Source organism: Dermacentor silvarum, chromosome 2 (assembly GCF_013339745.2).
Source record: "Dermacentor silvarum isolate Dsil-2018 chromosome 2, BIME_Dsil_1.4, whole genome shotgun sequence".
In the NCBI taxonomy this organism is placed as follows: domain Eukaryota; kingdom Metazoa; phylum Arthropoda; class Arachnida; order Ixodida; family Ixodidae; genus Dermacentor; species Dermacentor silvarum.
The window spans coordinates 39787045-39810470 of NC_051155.1; the positions used below are offsets into that span (position 1 = coordinate 39787045).

The 23426-nt window shown below is 46.5% G+C and overlaps 1 protein-coding gene across 1 annotated transcript in view; it reads left to right on the forward strand.

Moving 5' to 3' along the window:
- LOC125943401 (putative phospholipase B-like 2) overlaps positions 1–14815 on the forward strand; it is a 123683-nt gene extending 108868 nt beyond the window's left edge. Inside the window, exon 11 of the mRNA XM_049662693.1 lies at positions 14444–14815. Within this exon, the coding sequence (XP_049518650.1) occupies positions 14444–14644 (201 nt within the window). The 3' untranslated portion in view covers positions 14645–14815. The remainder of the gene's footprint in view (positions 1–14443) is intronic.
- The last annotated feature ends 8611 nt before the right edge of the window (positions 14816–23426 follow it).

The window sequence follows — 23426 nt, forward strand, 5'->3', positions numbered from 1 at the left end:
TCGCAGATGCAGGGTTACCATGCGTACACGGTGCTGCCGATGCTGCCAAATGGCTTCGTAGCAAAGAAACAGGCTTTATCTGGGGCTTGCAGTATCCTGGCGCTTGCGCAATCAAAGGCACCACAGAACAGGCGGCGAACGATGATGAAGGCAGGTGCTTGGAAGCAGTGCAGCAGGAATTCGGCGCTTGAAGTCGCTAGCCACAGGCAGGAACAAGAACCCGACTTGGGTGGAACCGCATGGCTGATCAGCAACTGCAAATTCGCAGATGCAGAGTTATGATGCGTACACGGTGCTGCCGCTGCTGCCAAACGGTTTCGTAGCCGAGGGACAGGGTTTACCTGGGGCTTGCAGCACGGCTAAGTCCGCTGGGATACCCCCCATTTTACCGGGAATTGCATCACGAGTGCCAATCTCTCCCCTGGTGCTTGGTAGCCATGCTTCTGAGAAAAAAGTGGGAAAAAATGAAGCCTGCTGTTATGGCAACGGTTTTGCTGATGCGCGAGGGGGAGGCGGCCATCCCGCTTATCTGCAATGCACTCGACGACTGTGTGATTTTCTCAGCAGAAGAAAAAGGAAACGAGCACGAGTTTCGTTTGCTGCTACAGTCTGCATTATTCTAATGGCTGTCATTTTCTGCGTGTTCTTTTTTGTAGTGACAATTTTTTTGAGTGTGTGGTTCATGTATTGAATAAATGCCAGCGGAACATCTGTGTTTGCAAAATTGTTAGCCTATTTCGTCATGATACGTGAGCCAGCTAGCATGCGATAGCGTGTGGCTATTGCCTTTCGGAAGGATAATAACAGGCAGTGAATTGTGCTTTATTTTGCAATTTTATTAGCAACATTTGTACAGCAAGAGATACAATACACAAAAGAATATTGCAGACCTGGGTATCTAGAATCTTCAGTACAAACTGCAAATTCTATAGGCGCATATACATAAAGCTTCCTACAATTTCTGAATAGCAAAAGTAATGTTTTTTTGACTTCGCATGAGGCAAACTTACCAACGCAAATCGTTTGTCGCAGCAGTTATCTGTGAATACTCATTCAAAAAATACCATTAAGCGAGAACGGTTGAAAGACTGACGGCAGCACATTTCGCATACCCCAAGACAGACGAGGTGGAGTTATCCGAGCTGTAGCTGTGGTCTGGAAAAAACAGGAAGTAATATAAGTTTTATGCTTACACACAACCCAATTGCAGGAACAAATTTCAGCCTTCTTTCCACAAAACAGTGCTTTGAATTCATGTGCGTGAACTCTTATATTTTATTGTAGGACTTACGCTAAAAATATGGCACGACATTGTCACAATGCAAATTCTTATTTTAACTGCTACTATATTGCAACAACAGGTGTGGTAATGCTGCTTTCTCAACAGCTATCTGAAAAGACTGATCAGTTTCTTGCACGTAAATTATATTGATCACTGAATTTGCTATTCACTTGTCAGCAAGGCACTGACGGGTTAGTTTGTTCGACCCATTTGCACATTCCTTCTCTTCCTAGTTCTGCAGAATGCCTATTACTGGAAGACGATCTTCCAAAAGTTGTAAGCCACTGGTAAACGGTCTACGAGCACTTCCTATTATAGACCAGTTTGTTTTGCACAGGGGGATTGGAGGGAACACCGGAGCGCATCGCTCGCTCGATCAGCGCCGAAGTAAGCACCTTCGTTTCGCATTGCGCGCCAGCGCGACTTGACTCGAAGGTACATTCGTTCCTTCTGAACAAAAACTGCTGGCCTGCTTAGTTCTCAGTTAACCGCGAACATCGCACATCGCAGTTGAATATTCGATAAAAAAGAACAGACAAGCAGGCGTTTTCTCTTTTTTTTTTCTTTTTTTTCACAACACATTTCGCGGGGCAACATAAAATGCACCTGGCACCGCAGCAGGAATGCGAAGGAAACGGCGCTTCCAGTGATTTCTGCACTAGCGCAGTGCTCCTTCAATTGGTCTCCGCTACTTGTGAAGCTCTATGTGACTTGCAATGTCTAACCGGGAACAGGCAAGTCTCTAAATTAACCCCTTCGTCCGTGCAGCAAGTATTCAAGGATCTTCAGTAAAGTGATCCGTTGATTATATAACGCGAACAGCAGTCACCGAGATATAACAAAACGCTATTTCCGTCAGCGGTTCAGCTGGCACTCACTCGTCTCAGAAGCTGCTGTCGATAGCTAACTTCAATGTGTTTACACACCACAGAGAAATATGCCGTGTACGGAACACTCTTCCTTTCGTCTTACTGCCGTTTCGATAAGGTTAGAGGCTATTCACTATTGCAACTCTATAAAAAGCGTGCTTACCTGTCATTCTCTTGGAAGCGGAAAAAAAGTGGCCCTGCTGCCCCTCCCCGTGCTCGTCAACCACAGAGCCGCGCGGAAACGTCTTATGGCCTTTCTTCTGTTTTTCGTACATCACTGGAGCCACCGGCCGATACAGAAACAAAATGTTGCATCGCACAGTAGAAGGCAAAGGCATGCACGTGTGCAGAGGTGCAGAGAGCGGCAGGAGCAGACGAACGGAATGGCAGCCGAAGCGATAAGAGCGAAAACGCCGCCCGTTGGCGCAACATGTGAAGCGACTAAATAAAGATATAACATGCTAAAAAAAGAAAATAGACCAAAACACATTTTATTTCTACATATATAATTGCACGACCTTACTTTATTTCTATGTAGGTTGAAAAGATAGTCACATATACAAAAGTTACTGAATTTTTCTTTGGCTTTGGATACCGAAACTAGCCCGACTGTCCACCGCCTGCTTGCAGTATCCTGGCTCTTGCGCAATCAACGGCACCGCAGAACAGGTGACGAACGATGATGAAGGCAGGTGCTTCGAAGCAGTGCAGCAGGAATTCGGCGCTTGAAGTCGCTAGGCACAGGCAGGAACAAGAACCCGACTTGAGTGGAACCGCACGGCTGATCAGCAACTGCAAATTCGTAGATGCAGAGTTACGATGCGTACACGGTGCTGCCGCTGCTGCCCAAATGCCACTAAGCGTAAGTGATTGAGACCTTGCAAGCCTCAACAAGATGCAAATATTTTATAGCGCAGCTCTTAGCCGCCCATTCCTGAGACGAGCACCGGCGTAACCGAGCGAACGAGCGTAGCGGATGAAAGAGCGAACGCGGAGTGCAGCGGGGGACTGTGGCTCCAATCCACCCTGTGAAGGTGGTTGAACAGCGAAGCTGTAAACGACACCCACAACGATTACCCATTGTGACCTCACTTGAATTCACACACGTGGCTCTACAAAGAGTTTAACCAGAGACAAGCGAAATGTACTTAATCACACCCTTTATTACTTCACAAGAACATTATATTCACGCTGTTCTTCTGGCGTCTTCACTTTCCGTGGTCAACTCATGCTAGCCTAGAATGAACTGAATGAGTTGCTAGAGCGTGGCTATCACACCGTATCACTACGTGATTTCTATGCTGTTAGGTACTTTTCACCTCGGAGTAGCTTACGCAACCGTAATCTTTACTGCGAAGCACACGCGGGAGAAGGAAACGCACTTCACACGAGGGTTTCGAATGACGTCAACCCTTTCGAAGCAGCTGCAAACCTAGGCCCGAATTCACAAAAACTATCAATTTAAATGCAAAAGACATCCTTGCTCATCAGCGCGGAGTCCGCAGAAAATACCCGCCGCCTCACCCACAACTTAGTGGGGAAGAGGCCACCGATTGGCGCAAAATACAGACCGGGGTATTCCCCCATCTAAAACTGCTAAATGCCATGTATCCCACCCGCTATAGGGCCACATGCCCTTGGTGCGGTGGCATACCTACACTAATACATGTGACCTGGGAGTGTAGTAAGCACCCTCATAGGCCCACTAATAATATCTCAATGGAGCAGTGGGAGGCACAGCTCGCCCGTTCCGACTTGGCAGGACAAAAGTCCTTAATTAGCCAGGTCAGGCAGGCGGCAGAGGCCAGTGGGGCCCTGGACTGAGGGGCTCCGACCACCGCTATACTTCAAATATTTTCCAACCAAATAAAGTTTCTACATATATATATCTTACGCTAGAATTTTTCGTAAGAAAGAATATTAGCCAATCCAGATGCCAGACATATCATTAGCGAAGGCGGCCAGCCAATGGCAAGGCGAACTTACGAAAGAAAACCTTCGTCAATCTGGCCCCTAATCTTTACTGGAACGCGTCGGAGGGTGTTCCCATTGGTCACACGCGCCTTATCATTCATCATGTGGTTTTGATGCTTGTTTTGGTGTTTTTCTTTTGAAAACGAGTGCTGAACTGTATGCTGTATGCCTGATTTCAAAGGAGATGTGCTGTTTGTATTCAATTTTTAGCCTGGCGTTTTTATTGCGATAGCAATTATATGGACACTCAAAAGCAGATTTCTGCCGTCGGCGTCGCCGTCGCCGTCGGCGTCGCCGTCGCCGTCGCCGTCGCCGTCGCCGTGAGGTTCCGTATGACGTCAATGGAGATGAAATCGTGGCCGCGCGCCGCCGAACGCTGTATGTGCGAGTGAAAGGGCGCGAGGGACGCGCTCTTTCACGGGGAGTGAACGCACGGCGGAGAACAAACGCGCGTTCTGCGCCGTGCTTCCTTAAGGGCTGCAGAAGTAGGCGTCTCTTTCCTCCTTTACAATCACCATATATGTAGAGCAAACGCGCCTTCTTCAGACGCGCGAGAGGCCGTGGGGGAGGGGGAAGGAAGGGACGCGACGTTTAGCTGCGGCACCAAGTGCCTATTTATATGAGAGGCTCCAGCAACAGTCACCAACGCCACACGCATTTTGAGCTAACGCGGGCAAAACGCCGATGGCGTCGACAACAGTTCTGCGTGTTGTTGCTACCAAAGCCGCTCACCTTACTTCGTATGACATTGCTGTGTTGCTATCGCATTCATTGCTTCGCCCTTAGGGCGAAACTGTGACATTTTTTGCTTACGCCAACGACACAAAAATTTCCTTGGCTGGTAGAGGTATACAGCTTCGCTGTAAAAAGCGGCGAAAGCGATTAAAGCGCGAGGAGGAAAGCTATGGATGAGGGTACAGCGGAAGTATCAGGTGGAACGCCCAAGGAGGAGGGTATGGGGAAAGCACGAGAAGTGTAGTGCCGTGCAAGACGCGCACTGCGGCGACGATGGCTAGGGGATAGCGCCAGAGTAGCGCGCGTCGTCTGTCTGCTGCGGCTTCTGTAAATCGCGCCCACGCATCACACACGCGCTATTTCTCGTGATCTCCCGATTAGCGAGGCCGTCGCGCCACACTTCGTTCCATTTGCAAAGTGCCGCACGTGACAGATTGTCCGCGCCCGCCAGTATATCGCGAAATGAAAACAAGTATAGAGCTGCGCTGAAATTTCGCATTAAGGAGTATCGCAATCGTCGGTGTTTGTTTTTTTCGATCTTGTTCGTCTCGTCGTCTACGATGAATTCATCAGTTTAGCGAGAATGGGGTCCTCAGAAATAGCCTTTGCATTATTTTTATGCAATCCCATTAGGGTACCTGCGCTTTACAAAGCAAAAAACAATGCCAAAGCACAAAGCTTATGTCGATCGTGTTGGTTGACCAACCGCAATGATCGCTGTGTTGAGCTATGCCATCAGCCCATACAGGAGGCGAACGTAGGTATAATAGGGATTTCAAGTCTACTGGATTTTAATTGCGTGAAAACAACGGTGTTGGCTGACGCAAACCTGTTACAACGAATGACGCTTTGACCTACCGAGGTTGTATTGGGTTGGCCCTACACGAGCACTCTTATGTTTTAGTTCCCTCGCCAAGCGATCAGATCGTGAGATTTTCCAATTCAGGCTGCCAGTTCAGAGACGCCGCTACTTTCTGTCGAGTGAAATTATTATTATTATTTAATTTGAAAACACATACACAGGAAAGGGAAAGCGAGGAGCAAGGCTGGCAACTGCCGCCGGAAGGGGCACAACGCCTGCCTACTCTTCATAAAGGAGGAGATAGAAACATAGAAATGGAAGAGAGGAAGAAGGGTAGGAAAGAGGAAACAAAGTGCCAGATAACAAATCTCAAAGAATAAAGTAGAAGACACAGTACAGGTCACACACAGTAGGGCCGGTCACAGCAGGTCACTCCAGGTGACACAACTAAACAACATTAAATAGAAGAAACAGTCTCTAAGATACAAACGTGAACTTAAGTTAGTTCATTTCAGAAAAGTAAGGAGAGCGCGATGAGCTTCATCGCGTCGAGATGCACAACAAATGGGGTACAAACATTCGTCTAGGGTTGTATACCGCAGGCCAAGGAGATGATATTCTCTTACTAGTGACATGCGCTGCGCAGTGTAAGCGGGACACTCCAACATCAGGTGCTGAAGTGTCTCGCAGGAACCGCAAGACGTACACGATGGACTAGCCACACGTCCTTGTCTGTATAAACGTTCTCACATGTTCACACAGCCAACCGTTAGCTTCAGGAGTAGCGCTCTAGCGCGACCAGGCAAGCCTCGACCGCGAACACGGGGCGGGAAAGCTTCATTTGCGACGCGCTGGTCTGGCTGCTGCTTGAGTAGGTGGCGACGAATCAGCAGACGAGCGTCATCAAGCTTACATAAAATTTCAGGGAAAGCACAGTTGTTATGAGTGCAAGTTGAAGCCAGCCGATCAGTCTCTTTATTTCCGGCACTCCCTACGTATGAAAGTATCCATTGGGCAACGAGAGATACGCCACGTGATGAAATTTTGTTGGCAGAGTCAGTAATGCTGCGCACAACTGCGCAATCAATATGATTGCGTTGTAATCTGATAAGTGCAGCGCGGAATTCAGTAAAGATACCAATCTTCGATGTGATTACCTCCTCTTGCGCGTATTTCAGTGCAACAATAATTGTTGCTAGTTCCGCAGTTCTGGACGAGGCAGGATGGGGTATACGAAATATACGTCGTACTTCAGTCGAAGGGCAGAAAACAGCTGCAGAGGCGCCTTGACCGTCGCTGTATACAGATACATCTGTGAATATTTGAAGATAATCTGGAAATATTTCGATCATGTGTGACTGAGCCAATTGGAATATTGCCGAAACAGGCATATCAGACTTTTTGTGTATGTCAGGGATTGTGAGGTAAATGTGGAATACGTGTTTGGTGATATCTTTCGGATGCGGAGGCGCAACAGAAGCAGCATGCTCAGAAATAAGAGCAATGTTCATCAATATTGCCACAATTTTTCCCATGCGAGAAAATGGGCGGTGAATTAGACGATCAAGGAGCGATTGACCATGCGATGCGCGGTACATACGCTCAATATGATATAGAGCTCTCTGCTCTGCTTGCAGCCCCAGGGGTAACTGATGCGCTTCTGTGAGTAATGGTACAGATTGCGCCTTACGAGGTAATCCCAGCATTAGTAGAAGAGCAACGCGATGATCTCGTTCCCGTTGGGCCATCAAACTAGGTGGTACGTTCAGGACTGGTAACGCATACATCATGCCTGAGAGTACAGATGACTGGTACACCTGCAGAGCCGTTGTTTGGTCGCAGCCAGCACCTCTAGCAGTCAAGGCGGCCACATACTTAAGAAGGGATTGCGATTTGCGTCGTACAAATTTAAGGGCAGGACGCCAAGAGATGCAATCATCCACAGTTAAGCCCAAATACTAACTCCACTTCCACGCTCTCGCCCATTGACGGCGGCGCGACGCGGCTGGACGCACCTGTTTGTTTTCATGGAGCAGCCGTGGTATCAAATATTAGTTTTTATTGTCGTCAACGCGGTCTTTCGCCGTCTAAATACAAGCAGACAAAAATTTACCGCGGGGTGCAATTATTTCTCATGTTTTATTTAACGTCTTGCTAAGTACAATTCCTCTGCTTCCCGGAATTACATGTTTATGTTTATGCGGACGACATCAATTTTTTTACATCAACAAGAAATATACGCGTACACTCACTACAACGGTCATTACAGACTTGGGAAGGCTTGAAACATGGCTAGATGAGTTTGTAATGTCGTTAATTGTTCGTAAAAGTGCTGTAATAGTCTTTTCGTGAAGGGCACATATCCATACATATATTCAATACCACCAAGGAATCATTCTTCAGTTTGACTCCGTCAAGTACCTTGGTGTTATATACGATGGTAAGCTCGCCTGGCGCAGTCACGTCGCACATATAACAACAAAAGCAGAACGTGCCGTAGCTATGCTCCCCAGGCTCAGTCACTGTCGTTCTAGACTACACAGGGATATTTACTCATTATATATAACATGTATGTTCGACCCATTATAGAATTCGGCTGCGTATTATTTTCCGGTGGCCCCGCCAATCAAATTAAACATGTCATACTTTTAGATAGATAATCTTTATGCTTATGCCTCGGGCTATCAAGATTTGTTGCCAACGATGTTTTATATCAGGTGGCTCATATACCCACCACAGATTGCAAATTCCACATGCTTATGATGCAGACGTTTTTAAAAATTTGTGATTTTTCACAGAGACGTACACAATACATATATTCATCACTGAACCGTCTCAGTTTCTTGATGTACCGTGGTCGTGATGACACAGCCCTCAGATAATATTTGTGCAAGCACACTTAAAACAATTGAATGTGTCCATACGTCAAGTTTGCTATTCGAATGATGCATTGCCGCACCCTCCAAATTAGGTTAAAGGACATACGTATTTCCAAATCATGCTAAATTATTGCCTAGTAGACATTTAATATATACACCACCTAAACCAGCTAACTACTGACAAGATAATAGCTACTGATGCTTCTCTGTGCAATAAGAAGGCAGGAATGGGGATCTTCGCTGATTCTCTTCAATGGTCTTACTCTCTTCACCTTCCCGACTTCACACCCATATTTCAGGAAAAATTATTCGCGATTGCATCAGCATTACGACATCATCTCCAAATGACTCATTAGCTGTTATTGTGACCGACTCGCTGTCTGCATGCACATCACTTACTGCATCTTAAAATTCAACAATTCCGCGAACATATTCTTCAATGATTCCTCCGTACATACGGAAAGTCTACTGGCGTTAGTTACCGGGACGTCGTAGGTTGGACTTGAATGAAATGTTTCAATCACTCGCACGAGCATCCGTCAATGGCCCTGTCATATCTATTTTGCCGACATCAGCTTATGGAACCACGGCTAGGTGCACAAATTTCTCTATATCACAATATCTTTTCTAACATCGTGTTCTGAACTGTACGATTTTTGTTTCACGTGGACTAATAATTCGTTGAAGGCAATTTGAAGTTTCGTTTACGAAATTGAGGAGCCATGTGTCCCCTCTATATACCTTCTTATTGATATGCACCTAAATATATTGAGCATTTCTTTCTCTCGTGCCGCTCATTTTTAGGACAAATAAAACTATTAGAAATGAGAAAACTCTTGGACGGTACCGGCTGCCGAGGGAGCTGATATTGAACCTATGCGCGGCAATAGAACCGTATCTGCGACCGTGTGCAGCGCGATCACATACCATACCGATGAACGTACTGGTGGCATTGCCTTGCGGTCATATGAACTATATATTGCGCAGGTCGCTTTCTTTTTTCCTTTGAGTAATTGGTATCGAAATCAAGACATTTATTCGCTTTGTTATATTCGAAATGGGGTGGCGTGATGTTGCTACAGGCGGGGCAAACATGGCCGGAAAATGCTCCGCCTGAGCGTCTCTTTCTGCGCTAAACGTGCCACCATGTGTCAGTCAGTCCTGTGTCTCGCAGAAAGTGAGAAGAACGCGCGACACTTCCACTGCCATTCTTTTGATGGCAGTGCGGGGAACGGGGGAGCGTGGTTGCTCTTGTCGGCGGTGTAGCAGACGACCGCAAAAGGAAGCTGTCGAATTGGGGTGTTAGTGGTTTGCCGTAAGAATGTATATAGCCTCAACTGCAGATGCATGATGTGTAATCATGACATCAGATAACGGCGCTTATTTCATTTCTTGTCGTTTAATCCAAGCTTTGCTTCCTCCTCGCTCTCCGACGACGCCGCAAGTTAAATGCGCTGCCACTTCTGTTGCGCCCTTATCTTAGCGTAAAAAAATGGGCCGCATATCTGCTTGCTTCGCTGCAAATGACGTAGAAAGACGATAGTCTTCTGCCACCCCTGATACAGAACATCCTCTCTCCTCGCTCTCACCCCTGCGCTCTTCCCCTCCCCTCTCACTCCTCCCATGATGGATGCAATGGAGTTTTTGCTGAATTCAATTCAAATTTCCCGCGTTCGCCCTGCTCTCGCGCTATCTATTGGGACCTTTTATTATGGTTGGCTTAAAGCCGGCTATAGAGCTGCGGTTTAAGTTGGCTTGTTTTTAACGTGTAGCGTCTCTTTGACACCATTTCAAACGCATTGATTTTTTCATTTGCAGCGTTTCATTTTTCATTTATTAAATGCGAAGCAGCTTATGGCGGGGCCTTTGTCCGCCCTGCGTCCCGCGGCGTCCCACACCCCCACAGTGCATTCGCGTCCCCTCCCCCTCTCTCTCCTCTCCTACGCTCCCCCCTTTCTCTCCTCTAGGAATCCTCTACTGTACGGAGCGGCGCCCGCGTCCCACACCCCACAGCGCATGCGCGTCCCCCCTCTCTCTCCTCTCCTACGCTCCCCCCTTTCTCTCCTCTAGGAATCTGGAGCGGCGCGCACGACAGGTGGTGCGACAGCTACATACTCCGCTGGGGGCGACACGGTAGTTCCGCGGTATGAAAATGACGGAGCGCGCCTGCCTCATTCTCTCTCCTGTGCAGCGCCGCGATGAGCGCGCGGGCCGCTGCCGCGAAGCCATCTCCCGCTCAAGCTAACCATCTCGCCGCTGCTTCGCATCCACACATGGTTCTCTTTAGCGGTAGATGGAGTATTTTTTTCTGTCGATCTCTTTCTCTCTGTGTTTGTCTTTCTTTCACTCTCTTTCTTTAAATGTCTCTCTCGCTCTCATTTTCTCCTTTTCTCGCACATAGCAAGTCCTGTTACAAACGTTGGTACAACGCAATCATATGGTTCCCGTAAATGCATGTTCGACAAGCGTGGTCGTATAGCATAGTGAGTCAACTCTGCGTTCGGCTTTCGAGGAGGACGGACGTGTGATGGCTCGCTCCGTGCGAGGTGCTTCGGCGGCCGCTGCTGGCCGAAGTGACAGTTCTGCACTGTAGGATTACAGGATTCTGCTCCCAATATTGCCTTCGGGAGAGAGCATGCAGCAGTGTGTGTTTTTGCACGGTGGTCTGGCAAAAAGACCATATCGGCTCGAAGATTTTCGAGGGCCATTGGAAGAAGCGGGCTTCATCAAGAACATCATTGGTATAGGAGCCTTCCAGATGAACCACATCTGGCAGATCAAGCTGCGCAGCAAGGCCGACAAGGATGCTATGGTGAAAACGGGTGGTCTTCAGGTCAAAGGCGGCTTCTGCGCTGTCATTGACCCCATCCAGCTAGACGTCACCGTCAGTACACTGGGTTGACTTTGCAGTCCAAAATGAGAGCGTTCGGCAAGCGATGAGCAACTTTGGGGACGTCCTTGAAGTTTCGAACGACAACTGGTCCGTCGCTGGCTTTGAACATGCGACGTTCACGACGAGGGTGGTGCGAATGATACTTAAGGAAGGTGTTGAGCTTGACGACCTGCCGCATGTTTTCAAGTTTGGAAGTGGCACCGTCCTTCTTGTGGCCCCGGGTCGGTCACCGCTATGTTTGAGGTGCCGCAGGCAAGGATACATACGACGGGACTGTCAGACGCCATGCTGTGGAGTGTGCCGGGTGTTTGGACATGAAAGCCAAGATTGTGCAAGAAGTTACGCTAGAGCAACTAAAACGGTTATCCCAACAGACAACGTCCAAGGGAACATAATGGACGCGGAGGAAGCCGAGAAGTCTGCCCCTAACAGCAACACCAAGAAACATGAAAGCCAGGACAAGGAGACGGACGCCAAGAAAGCCGGAGGGACATTGTCTTACAGCCAGGGCTTGACGAAGACAACTGAGGAGCATGCGCAAACAGGCGGCACGCGGGAGGCACCGCTCTTAGGTCAAGCAAGTGAAGAGGAAGACATGAGCGATTGTACCGAGACCACTACCGAAGAAGAGAAAGCAGACGCTACGGCGGCGACTGCGGCGCGCGGGAAGCTTCTCAGAACAGGCATTCCGAAGTTGACGGAAGACAGCACCGAACGCAAGGTTAAATGCCTGGAGCATCAGTGACAGCGCCTTGCTGGCGCCAAGGGTAAAAAGTATCTCCTCGAAGTCCGGTCGGCGTCATCGTCGCCGGTGCGGGGTCAGAGACGCGATAAGCAACACGCCAGTCTTCCCGCTGCAGGGAAGAGCCACGGTAAGCGTTGTACTTTTGGTTCGCGCTTACAATCAGTATTATTAGTATACATTCACCATTACGCGTCGGTACGTGCAATGTACGGGGTCTGGTGGCTAGTAGCAAGCAATATCAGGTCAAACGCACGATGCAAGAAAGAGACCGACCTGCTTGCGGTCCAGGAGGCCAAGGTTAGCAGAGAGGATGTGACCGACAGATTGGCAGCACAATTTTCTTCACGGCACAAAATATGCGTGAGCCATGCGGTGGGAACACCAGCCGGGTGTATCTTGTTTGTTAAAAAATTCTATTGGCATTGTTGTGGAAACGGTTACAAGCTACTTGCAAGCACGTTTTTGTTTTGTGTGATCTTACTTACGGCGAATCAAAATTGGACGTTATCTTTTTACTCGGGCTCCACACAATCTGGCGTAGTCTGTTAGCATATAGACACTGTCATGTTCAAGGCCAATCTGTGCATGAATATTTTCTGGAAATAGTTGTGAAAGTACGTGATGTGTACAGAACGACTGACTGAGATGAAGATGTGATATCAATGTTGGATGCTTCAGCACATATAAAACGAGTGTGATCTGACAAAATATTTTTCGGGCTTGTGGCTAAGTTGGAAATAAAGGGGAAAAAAGTCGTATAGCCTAGTGATTATGACGCACGCTTTCGGACCGTGGGTACCCAGGCTCGAATGCTGCCTCGCCAAGAAAGTTTATTATATTATTGCGATAGCAATTATATGGACACTTCAACCGGATTTCTGCCGTCGGCGTCGCCGTCGCCGTCAGGTTTCCGTTAGATAAAATCTTCGCCGCGCGCCGTATGCCCGAGCGGAAGCGTGCGGGGACGCGCGCTATCACGGAGAGCGAACGCACCCAATCTCCCACGCGCACGCAAGGAAGCGGGAAGCCAGCGCCGGAGGGAGGGGGGGGGGGATGCACTTCTACTCTGCCAACAACCGCGCTCGTCGCTCGCTCGCATCGTCGCTTATCTCCACACGGCACTGACCTTTATGCGCCGTGCATTCGCCGCTCAGTTTCCGTTGAAGCGACAGACCACACGTAGCTTCGCCCGCTGCTGCGGCGTATGCGCTTGCTGCCAGCGTTTTGACAGTCGTTGTCTGCAGTCATTCAGTGTGATCTCTTCATGTTTGGTTGTGCGCGCTCACACCACGCTTGTTCAATCAGTTAGTAATCGTCGGGCCACATTTTCCAACGCACGCTACAGATGCAATGCTGCCCGGGTCGGCAGTGCCGCGCTACAGGTTTGTCCCTTCACACGCGCTGCCCACGGGAAGCGCTTCTCATCAACACCACCGTTTCACACGCGCCTTCTCGTGGTCATCGAGTCTCTCTTAATGTCGGTATACTTACGCCGCAGCACACCTGCTTACTTAATCAGCTCATGTTTACTACAATTCATATTGCTACCAAAGCCGCTCACCTTACTTCGTATGACATTGCTGTGTTGCTATCGCATTCATTGCTTCGCCCTTAGGGCGAAACTGTGATATTTTTTATGTATTTGTTACTCTCGCTCTTTGTCTGTCTTTCTTTCTCTCTCTGCACCTCCTCTCCTCATGCTTGCTTTTGGTCAGGCGGTTGAATCGAGTCAGACATACAGAGACATTTTCGCGTTTAGGTAGCCCAAGAAAGACCATCGTCTTTAAAAACTGTTTGGCTAAGAAATTGCGTATGAACAGCGCAGGTTAGTGAATTCTGCCCCAGAAATGAGCATTGAATTGACAGTTCTGTTCAGTACTTCTATGTTCATGTTAGGTTCTAGTTCAATATTGAGCCTAACGTGCATGTAATCGTGCCCAGTTACGGCGCAGAGTGCAACGTTCCTTCGGACTTATTGCATTTAAAATCCTTTACCTTCAATCACCTTTCTGTGTGTGTTGTTGTTTTTATTCACCTCACAGATCAGTCAGCGATGTCCAAGAGTTTGTGATGTACTCGGGTGCACGGTTGTACAAGAGCAAATGTGTGTCTGACGTGTTTCAGTGAAGTTCTCGAGCTAAAGATTTTGCTGGCGTTGACGTTGCTGAGGTAGACCCGATCGTTGTTAGTAGTGGACGAGGTCGGTAGGCCTAAATACAGGAAAAGAACTTGATCTGTTGACTACAGAACTGTTCCCCTCGCAGATTACCAACAGCGGGCTGTTCGAGTCACTGGAGTTCGAGGCCGTGAGTGGACCTACCGCGCAGGGCGTGCCGCCGTTCAGCTGGCACCGCAGCCCGTTCGGCGCGGTGGCTGCGCACTATGGCCAGCCGGACACATGGCGCTTCGGATTTGTGCGACACCAATGGGGTCATTGCTCGCGCGCGAATGATTGGCATTTCTAGGGCCAGCCGTACTGTGTCTGCACAGCGCAGACTCGAAGTAATGGCCTCATTCGCTAGTCGATGTTTCCAGTCCTGCTGATGGTATGGCACCCTCTCGATTTCTCGGCCAACGGATGACCTCGTACGGAAGATTAGAAGCACTTACGGTGCCCAACATTTCAAGAGGCGGCACCAATTTTCGCCTTTTCGCTCGTTGCGCGGGTTAACTAGAGCGCTTATGCAGTTTCAGTTGGCACATTCGCAGTGTTGCAGATATTGTGAATTGCAGATATTGGGAAATACGTCATAAAATGGTGTTCGTTCGACTTCAAACATTTTTGGACAGGGAAATCACAAGAACATGTATATTTTCTGAACTTCTAATCAATTCCTTCAAAGCTTACCAAAGGGAAATTAAGGCACATTCGACTATATAGCAACCACCCAACGAACACGATTCAGTCCCACATATATGTATATGCTCCAGTATAGGCGGCAATCTAAAAAAAGAAATGAAAGAAAGTTCAGAAACCTAGTATAGTGCCTTGATAAAACGTCATTTTTCTAAGGCTCAGACGAAGCGTTGTTTGTAAACGTTTCACGCTTTCAAACACTTTTTTCTCATAATCCCGCAAGCAATTTTTAAATGAGCAGTTTCGTAAATGAGCAGCACGCTTCAAGAATCATACTTAGCTGCGAAGTTCTAAAGATATTATTAAACGTTGACGTTTTCATACACGGGCGTGTCCATTCATAACTCGCGTCAGTGACACAAAAATGTATGATACCCAGGTTGTCGTCACATTTCATTGGAGCGAGTCAGCACCTTGAAGAAGGACCCTTCAGGTAGCTTTGCTGAAACATCTCCCAGCATTTAGTGTCAGTTAGGCAGCGATCCCCAGAAAGGTCACATGCAAGGACGCTTACGTGAGCCCGAGGTCGTGTCAGTCTTTGGCATAATCCTTGGAGCCAACTGCCACACTTGCGAGTAAAGCGGGCCGCACCATGACGCTCGGATTAGAAAACTACGGTAAACAGCATCTGCGTCATGGTCTAGGCATGTCGGATTAACCGGAATGTCAGAATGTGGGAACTGCCCATACTGGCGGCTCCCACATTGCGATAACTAGCGTCTTTCAGTTCCTTCTAGTGTCAAACCTGCACGTCTTTACTGCGAAGCTGTATATGGCTAGGACGCGTAGAACGAAAATTTTCGGCGGCGGATATGTATCAGCTTATGTATAAAGTGTCTTAACACAGGTGTCAAAACGGATGTTAGCTTAAAGAATATGAGGTAATTTTAAAATTATACACATTATCGTCAAAAATATGATTGGCTACATTGAATATAAGTATGCAGAGTATACTTAAATATTACCTTCAGCAAGGACTGAAGCTTTTCAAAGTAGCTTTTCTTAACGCCTCAGATACAGACTTGGCTCCATTGTGGAAGTACAGCCGCTGTGGCCGAACGCGTGTCGACGCTGTGTATGGATTGGTTCTGACCACAAGTGCGTGCGTCGACTGGGTGTGTAGAAAAAAAATATGGCTGTGGCTTAGCTCAGCTAACCCTGGATATGGAAAACGATAACCTGGATAAGTCTTGGTTTCACTGGGTTAAACATTGATTTAGCTGTAATTATTATACTTAAGTTAAGCTAGGTATAAATTATAAGTCGACAAGTCCAAGTGTTTTGCGAGCCGAACGGCTCGCTCTTCCTCAGTCTCTGACGCTAGCTTTGTGCGCTTGGCATTCCGGACCCCCTCCAGTGTAGCTGCTCTTAGTGCGGTATCCGCGGGGGGTGAGACACCGCTTTCCGACGACGGCTCAAAGCCTCCCGCTCCCGCGCAACGCTCAGAAAAGACGGAATGGACTCGCCATAGAATAAATAACGAACTATAGAGACGGGAAACTGTACCTACCACAGTGGTACGAAAATAAGAAGCGGCAGCGCATGGAACTTACTGTGGGACCCGACAGATGACGCTGCGGAAACAGGAAGCGGAAATGCATTTTTTGTACTGCGAAATCCAATATGGCCGCTTTTTATCGGTAGCTAGAGTGTACTAGACAATGGTTGAGTGGGCCGAACGGCGCTCTCTCGCTGAGGCTCCGCGTGTGGAAAAATAGTGCGAGGGCGCTGCGAGCGAACTGGATTGGGGCCGAGACGCGCTCCGCGGAATATTTAACGTACTGTCGCTGCAGGCTCCGAGGCTGATTGCGCATAGTACGCTCTTAAAATAGTGCGTTATTTCAACTGCAAATTTATGTTCACACGATTTTGCCAAACAAATAAATTTGAGGCATGGATTATACAACGCGACGTCTTCAATTTTGCTGTTGTTGTCAAGCGCGTCGTCTGCTAGCGAGCGCGCGTTCGCTACGCGGACGCTGGCGGACGCCCAGTTTTTCTCGCAGAACGTCTGTGCAGTATTGTTTTAGTTGCTTTGGTGCGCCCATAACTCTTGACGGCCGGTACCAAATGTATCTTTAGCCAGGTGAACTGCTGCTTTTACCACTGTCTTCTAAATGTAACTGGTACATCTACAACATGAAGCTACGTAAGAAGATTTTATTATTGATACCGTGTCATTTTATGCACGCTTGTTGGTGGATATTTATCAGGAACAATGATCGAAGAAAACAATATTAGAATGAAATAAAGCAGGTTTATTAACTCCATGGAGCGAAGAATGACCAATGTATTTCTAGGTAATTAAATCAAAGGGTACATAGACAAATATATTCACGATATATACGTAAGGGAAGAAGTAACAAATAGTCTAAATGCACTAATTGAAAAAGTGAGAACTCCCGACTGGAAAAAGCGCTCTTGTTTGCAGTAACAAACACACTTATTCGTAAATACTGCACAGAAAAGAAAACTCTCATTCGCAGACATAATATGCATAGCAGGCAGAACCTATATATATATATATATATATATATATATATATATATATATATATAGGGAGGCGTTATTGATATACTGTACCACGCCGAATAGTCATTTCCGTTCGAGTGTAACGCATAACAGCACTATTGAAGTCTCCAAGGTGAGTGACCGATGGCAAGTGAGGACTGTTATTCCGATTGACTGTGCTGCCGGAGAGTCGTGGCTGTTGCGCAGAGGTGCAGTTCCTGAGAGAATTAATAAGTCCTGCTTAACAAGTTCCTAGCTGTCATTCAATATAAACGCCCCGTTTTGGGGCCGCCAGTAAATCTGCTAACTTGATTCAGACAAGGAAAACCTTGTTTGACAGTCTCGCCATGTTTGCAACCCATTAAAACTGGGTGCCCCATGTGGTGAGTGAATGAGTGAAATAACTTTATTGTAGGTCCGGCGAGGACGCGAACTCGTCGCGTACCTGGCTAGTCCCACGTCAGGACCGGCAGGTCTAGCCCACCGGCCCGGGCCGGTCGCGGGCATGCCGGACAGCCAGGATTTGCTTGTCTAGAGCGGGGCTACGCACACTTATCTTCTTCAACGAACGCAACAGATCTGCACATCTACGTGTATGTGAGACATGCCGCTCCTTCAATTGTTTCATTATGGTCGTTATTAGTGCACCGGATAACTGAGGGCAGCCGTTTATAATATACAAGCTGCTGAGTTGAGCGGTCATACATTTGGGAACGGCATTACATTTCTGTATGAAATATAGGATAAGCGTAACATATTTTTCTCGGAAATCAGACTCGAGAATAATTTATTTTGTTTACACCCCTAGAAAAATGCCGAACAACGCAGCCATCTGTTTTTATTATTGTTATTATTATTATTTAAGCAAGTTTTTAGGTTTTACGTGGCAAAACCACGATATAATTATGAGGCACCCGGTTTAGTTTTCACCACCTGGGGTTCTTAACGTGCACCTAAATAGAAGTACACGAGTCTTTTTTCCATTTCGTTCTCATCGAATTCTACGACCTGGATTGAGCAACGCCGTATCCACTATATAGCCACTAATTAGGCTACCATGCCGGCTTTCTTTTTCTTTTTTGAAGCATCAACTGGAAAAAATTTCCACGTACGGCTTACGGCCAAAGATTAGCATATAGAATGACAAACTAAAACCGTTTTCGGCGCTCGAAGTCCGACCGCAATGAACGACCCCGTACCAATTACTTCGCATTCTGTTACGCGAGGAAGGCGGAAACTTGAATGAAATGTTGCGCTGCAGTTTACTCTTTTTTTTTAACTATAACAATGCTTCCCGTAAATCTGAGTACAAGGCGCCGGTTGGACCAGATATGCTGTATACTTGTTTGAAGCGGCAAGCAGGAAGGTTACATATATGTTTCTTAATCTGCGTTTCGCAAGACCTACTGATGGAAAACTATATGCGCAACAATACACACGAGAGATACATGCTGCTTGAAAAACGAGAAAAATATTTGTTCTCCAAAGGGAACCGTACAATAACATACTAGAATGAAAGCCGACACTGTGGCCGCAATGCTCACGCAATCACCGAGCGGCATTTACCAATAAAATAAAATAAAGAAAATAAAGAAAGGAATTTATTCTTAAGGCATAAATATATGTCATATGCAATTATGAACACCATTTGAGTGGTTTGAACGCAAATACTAGCGCGCGAAGTAGTACCAATTACCATGCGGAGCAGTATCGCCAGCAGTTTCCAACGGCGCCACCTTGATGCGGCCCAATCCAGTTCGATCGCAGCGCCGCCACAGTATTTTTCCACATCGGGTGCCTCACTGCAAAGCATGCGCTGCCCCAGCCGCTCGTCCCACTCGACCGTATTCTAGTACACTCTACCGGTAGCGTAGGCTGGTACATGCCGCGCTCGCCCTGCTGGCTTTGCAGTATGCCTCAGTGCTTTGGCTTCCGCTTAGCTGGTGCGTTATAATTGGCAGGAGACCAAAGAGCCTCCACTGACGCCCATAGAAACAAGCCACAAGTTAGTGAACAAGACGTGCGACTTTATTAGCAGAAGAAAAGCAGTGCACCTTCTCGTACAAGAGCAGCAATAAAATTTTCACGTCGACATATGCTGAAGCCATAAACGCGAGCTCATAAACTGCTTACTTTTGTCGTCGCACATGACGAGCGACAACGAGCAGCGCAAGTAGATCGGAGAGTGTCCGACCTGCTTGCACCGACAGTAGCTGTTGAAGATGTGCAACTTGCATTGCGAAGCAATCGGGTGACGCAGGCATCTGCTGCCGCAGCCAACACAGCAACATCGACTACCCGGTGTTTTAGCACAACCTGCTTTCCAAACTGCACGTTTCTTTTTGTCTTTCGGGGCCGCTAATGTGTCGCTCACACTTAGTGCCCCACCTTCTCTCAATATGGATATGGTCGGTTTTGTGGGCATCACCTTCGGCAACCACTTTCACAGGCCTTTCCATGGCTATCAACTTCATACAATTCGGAGCATGTAAGCACGCATGCTGGTCTCGGTTCAGGCCAAATCACGTACGGTGAAGGCCACAAGCATAATATGCCCGCGGCTGGAGCTGGAAAGGTCGAACGGGGAGCACCAATCACGGTGCGTGGAAACAGGGAGTCTGTGTCGCTGTGCGGACTGCAGGAGCAGATGCCTACCTCGAGAGAATGTTGCCCAATGCAACTGACCACGCCGCCACATCTGAGAAACATAAGACAGCGTCCATGATCGAGTGAGACAGCAGGGAAATAAGACTCTACATTCAATCACCGCATCAGGTTCAGACGATACACTATACATTGTCTATGATCCACACCACAACAGGGAGCATTCATGTACATGGGTTGCTTACGGCACATTCAGCCGTGCGACTTCAGGCACATTGCTTGACTTCGTCGTACATAGCAGTCTAGTAACAGACGACAACCAGCAGTGCAACTAGATTTGACAGTGTCCCATCTGCTTGCACTGACAGTCGCCGTTGAAAATAATGAATTTGCATTGCGATGCAGTCGGGTGACGAAGGCACCTGCTGCCGCAGCCAACACAGCGACATGGAATTCTACGCATTTTATCCTTACAGCGGCTACAACGTGCACGTTAATTTCTTTTTGTTGTTTCGGGGGCCGCTAATGTGTCACTCACACTTGGTTCACCCCTTTTCTCAATGTGGACATGGTCGGTTTTGTGGTCATCGACATTTTGCAGGCACTGTTGCATGCCTTCCACCTACTGACTATCAACTTCATACACTTCGGACCATGTATGCTGGTCTCTGTTCACGCCAAACCGCAGCAAACTAAGGCCACAAGCAAAATTTGCACACGGCTGCAGCAGGAAAGGATGGAATGGGGAACACCAATCACGGTGCATGTAAATTGTGAGTCTATGTCGCTGTGCAGACTGCAGGAGCAGGTGCTTGCCTCGAGAGACTGCTTCCCAAGGCAACTGATCAGGCCCCAACATCAGAGAAGCGTAGCAAAGTGACCATGACCAAGTGGGACAGCAGCAAAACCAGATTCTGCAATGAATCCCTTCAAATCACATCAAATCACTTTATTATTATTATTATTACATCGTATGTTAATGACAGTATATGAAATATACAGACGAGGCTTCCAAAGTACAAGACTGCATCGGGACCCTCGATGAAGGTTACAAATAAATAATACAAGGATTAGCAGCAGTGCGAACCAATAGAACACAAATATATCAAGTAAAAAACTAGTAAGCATAAAGGAATAGAAAACATCAAAATGCTTGAACGCAAGAAACGAAGAAATTGAGAAATAATTACTGTATATAAAAACACAAATCAAGTATTACTTAGCGAGCATCAACGTAAAAAATTTAACAAATAATCTTTTAAAGAATTCTTGAATGAAATTAAAGAAACTTTGGATTTAACAGACTAGCGTAAATGATTCCACAATGTGATCGCACAGAAGGATGAAGATGATTTACCGTAATTGGTAGAAACATTCGATAACAAAAAAATATTGTTAGCAGCAAACCTAGTACAGTTGGAATTTACTAAAAGATCTAATCAATGAAATTGATGGCAAGTTGATTTGGTAATTGCTTATATAACAAAATTAGACTAAACCTAAACAAGTTATTATTAAATAAGAGGTTGCTGCAGCGAAGAAGAGCTGTGGCGCTGCCATCGCGAGGACAGTGAAAAAAATTAGAATGGCTAGATTTTGTAAATTCTGAAGGGCTGAAAGATGATACTGATAAGTATTTCCCCATGATGCGGTGCCATAAGTGATATGAGAATGAATAAAAGCGAAGTAAAGACAAAGCAGGGTCTGGTGAGAGAAATATGAGCGTGCTTCAAACAATGCACGACTGCCGAATGCTGCCATCTTTCTAATATGAGTAATGTGGTTAACGAACTTAAGGTTAGTAACGAGTTGAACGCCAAGGAATGATACACTATCACTGACACTTATGAAATGCGAGTCATTTCTGATGCCTGGTAATGAGGTTAACTTACGTTGAGGTGATTTAAAAATAAGAAATTTAGATTTATTTGTATTAATAAGTAAATCATTTTCGTGGCACCACTTGGACACGCTACACGGAACATCATTTGATTTGGTAGCCACAGCATTATTAGTTACATGTATCACTAGTCGTCTCGTGGGCATATAAAACGCAGTGAGCCATGTGTATGCTGTCAGGAAGATCATTGATGTAAAGTAAAAAAAAAGTAATGGACCAAGTAATGAGCCTTGAGGCACCCCTTGAGTAATTGTTTTAGTAGTGGAGAAACAGCCCGATATATATACCGTGTGCTTTCTGTTCAGTAGATAACTTTTTACGAACTTGAGGGCCGGAGCTGAAATACCGTATGCTTCGAGTTTGTTAAGACAAGGCGAGATGATTTATGGTGTCAAATGCTTGTTTAAAGTCCAAAAAAACCGAGCCAACTACGCATCCTGAATCAATAGAGCGCTTGATATAGTCAGTCATGGAAAGCAGGGCAAGGTTAGTGGAACTTACTTCTCGAAAACCGAATTGGCATGGCTTCAGTAGATAAAATTTTTGGAGGTATTTGCTTAAGTGAAATGTAAATAAGTTTTAGATAACTTTACTAAGGCGCGAAAGAATACTGATGGGGCGGTAGTTGGAAACTGACAGTCTGTCACCCTTGCTATATACCGAAATAACTTTAGCTACATTTAGCGAGTTAGGAAATATGCCATTCTTGAACGCAATATTTATAATTACAGAAAGTGCTTCACAAATAACATCACCTACAAGTTTTAAGTGCCATGTTGAAATTTGATCTATACCGAGGCTGGTTTATAAGATTTATGATTGCAGTAGACACATCAGCAGGTGTCATGGGAAAAAGAAAGGAGTGGTCAGAACGATTTAGTTTACAATGCGAAGTACTATGTTTTTGACTGAAAATTTCAAAAAAGTAGTTACTAAACGCGTCAGCAACACTGTCATGGCTGTGATGTGTAATGACATTATATATTACTTTCTGTAAAGGTTAACTATGTGGTGATCAATTTAAGAAATCGTTCAAGAGCTGCCATTGTTCCTTAGAACTGTGTATGTCAATAGATAATTGAGTTTCGTAATATTTTTTTCTTAGCAGTTTTAGCAAGCATGAAAGAGTGTTGGAATACTTAAGCGCGAAGCTAAAGCAGCGTTAAATTGTCGCCTTTTAACTTTCCTGTAAAGGCTATCTTTCTTCCTCATACTTTTTAGAAATCCCTGCGATAAGCAAGGATTATGGAGATATTTGTACCTCTTTTTACATTTTATTGTTGTACACACGTGCACGGCTTTCAGAAAAAGAGAAGAAAACTGGTTGAAGGCCTGATCTGCATCACATAACGATGTAACGCTAGACCAATCAGTT